Source organism: Egretta garzetta, unplaced genomic scaffold (genome assembly GCF_000687185.1).
Source record: "Egretta garzetta isolate BGI_Z169 unplaced genomic scaffold, ASM68718v1 scaffold215, whole genome shotgun sequence".
In the NCBI taxonomy this organism is placed as follows: Eukaryota; Metazoa; Chordata; class Aves; order Pelecaniformes; family Ardeidae; genus Egretta; species Egretta garzetta.
In genome coordinates, this window is record NW_009259719.1 from 1,854,123 (window position 1) to 1,856,510 (window position 2,388).

At 41.0% G+C, this 2,388-nt stretch overlaps 1 protein-coding gene across 1 annotated transcript in view; it reads left to right on the forward strand.

Annotated features, from left to right (window-relative positions):
* KBTBD12 (kelch repeat and BTB domain containing 12) overlaps positions 1-2,388 on the forward strand; it is a 29,602-nt gene that overhangs the window by 17,295 nt on the left and 9,919 nt on the right. Inside the window, exon 4 of the mRNA XM_009639312.1 lies at positions 465-662. Within this exon, the coding sequence (XP_009637607.1) occupies positions 465-662 (198 nt within the window). The remainder of the gene's footprint in view (positions 1-464; positions 663-2,388) is intronic.

Sequence of the window (2,388 nt, forward strand, 5' to 3'; positions counted from 1 at the left end):
GGAAGTTGATTTTGCTTAAGAAATGGGTATAATATTTTTCTTTTATTGGAAAAGACACCAAAAAAATCCAACCAGCCATTGATTAACAAGTGTGAGGTTCAAATCCACCAACAGTAATTGGAGAGTAACTTTCGATCCATTGCAACTTAATAATAAAGCAATTTATCCAGCACACAGAACAAGTGATTATGACAATTTCTACTATATAGGCAGAAAACAAGACAAAATACCTTTGCATTTTGAAGACATGCTGCTTGTCCTTCCTTTGATACAAGACTTCAGAAAGGATCTTGCTTCAACAGCTGTAGATAATGTGCAGTAGCCTCTGCTTTGAGTTTACTGTCTAAAAAATTTCTGGAGCTGCAAAAGGGAAAAGAAAGGGAGGGAGATGAGGACACACAGCCAGCAGGGTATTTTTCAGCAGAACCTGGGACTGCTACATTTGACCTACGAATCTTTTGCAGGAGGAATTGGGTGCCTTGGTCGCGACAGGGGACAGACACGGAAATGTCTTGATGCAGTGGAGATTTATAACCCTGATGGAGACTTCTGGAGGGATGGACCTCCTATGCCTTCTCCCCTCCTCTCCTTGCGAACAAATTCTACCAGTGCAGGCTCCGTGGAAGGGAAGCTGTATCTCTGTGGAGGATTTCGCGGAGCAGGTACTAAAATGAGTCTGACGTCCTTTATATAGTTGAAATGGGTTTCACTGTACACAGACTGACCTGATGACCGATCGACCCTATCAGGTGGCACTGGCTTGCCCTGGAACCACAGAGCTGATTCAGCCCTTTGGACTGTCAGCTCCTAATGTCAATATGAATTTTGTTCTGTTTGTCCTTTGCTTTTTTCCTTAACAAAACATGAAAAATTAAGGATATTTCTGATCTGCGCTAATCCTGTCCAAATCTACATCCAGAGCTACTGAGATCAGGAGCTTAGTGTGTTATGGACATTAAAGAACTTGGACATATTTGTTGAAGATTAAGGCACTATTCATCTGTCCTTAGCCAAGCTATCTGGCTCTATTTACTTACATGCTTTTCATAATCAGTGCTGAAAAAGTTTGTGTATTTAATGAGGTACAAAGAGACTAAAACTCCAGATCTGGTGATTTCAAATAATCCTAGCCCCATGGCCACCTTTCTCCTTTTAAGTCTTCCTCCTCCCAACGGTGCTTGGCTCTAAATCTCCAGTACTGCTAACCATTATTTTTTTCATTATAAATGCAAACAGTCCCTCAAAACATGCACGCTTAAACTCTCCTGCTACATAGCAGCTGCTACCCCAATTTCCTTTCTAGGAGAAAGAGGTAATACAGATGCATTATCTACTGCTAATAAATGTCATGTCAGGATCACTCTTGCCCAGGAATGGCCACGTGGTATCACTGGGTGACGTGTCCTTCACATTACACTGACTCCAGTTGCATCAACTTCTACCTGTGTAACAAATTCTAAACTTAAAGCTGCTGTTATTTTAGAATGATGGTTTTCATCAGCTAGTTCAGAGCTCACCTTCCTCTCAACCTTCATTTGCTCCTCTTTGAGGAAGCTGCTTCCTGAAAACAATTGTATGGCAGCTCTCTAACAGGCGTGTTCTCGTGTCATCTCTGATGGAAGTTCTGTGACCTCAGAGCAATTATGGTTATGATACAGCACTGTGTTTCCATAGCAAACACTGTGCCATCATATTTGTCTTTTTCTCAGCAGTGTTAGGAAAAAGCCTAAAGTTAGTGGGTACAAATCTCAAAAGGCTGATCGCTTGCACTGGCAAATGAAGCAATTTCATTCAAGATGACTAACAGATTAGTGTGAGATTTTCTGAATAAGGTAGCTTCAGAGCCATAAAAACACTCTCTGTACAAAGCCACCACGTTCTGTCACTGAGTCATGTATAAAGAGTGGTAGCACTGGGAGAGGTTGAAAGTCCCCCCATGGATTTCAAGACGGCCATCCTTTGTATGTTTGTATAATGCCAGCTCAATGGGGTCCTGATTCCTGGCTGTACTATTGCAATCTATATAATTACATATAGAACTCCCCTGCACTAAAAGTATTATTTAGATTGGAAAACAAGAAGTCAGAGTTAGAAAATGCCAGTTTTGTAGTTACCTGTGCAATCTGAATTCTGACCCCCCACGCGTGCATTTTGTATACGGGCAAAGAAATAGCATGTGATTGTGTTGTTAGGCATTGTTACGGTGTCTATTAACAAGGGAGCAAAAATAAGATTCTCACTCTCAATTGTAAATCAGATTTATCCAAATGTTTGAGGAACTGAGACGCTGTGCCTTAAAGACTGGCTTCTTAATATGACTTCCAAGCTATTAAAGGAAAAGAGCTAAATCTTCATAACATTAACAACTTCCAGCTACCACCGTCAAGA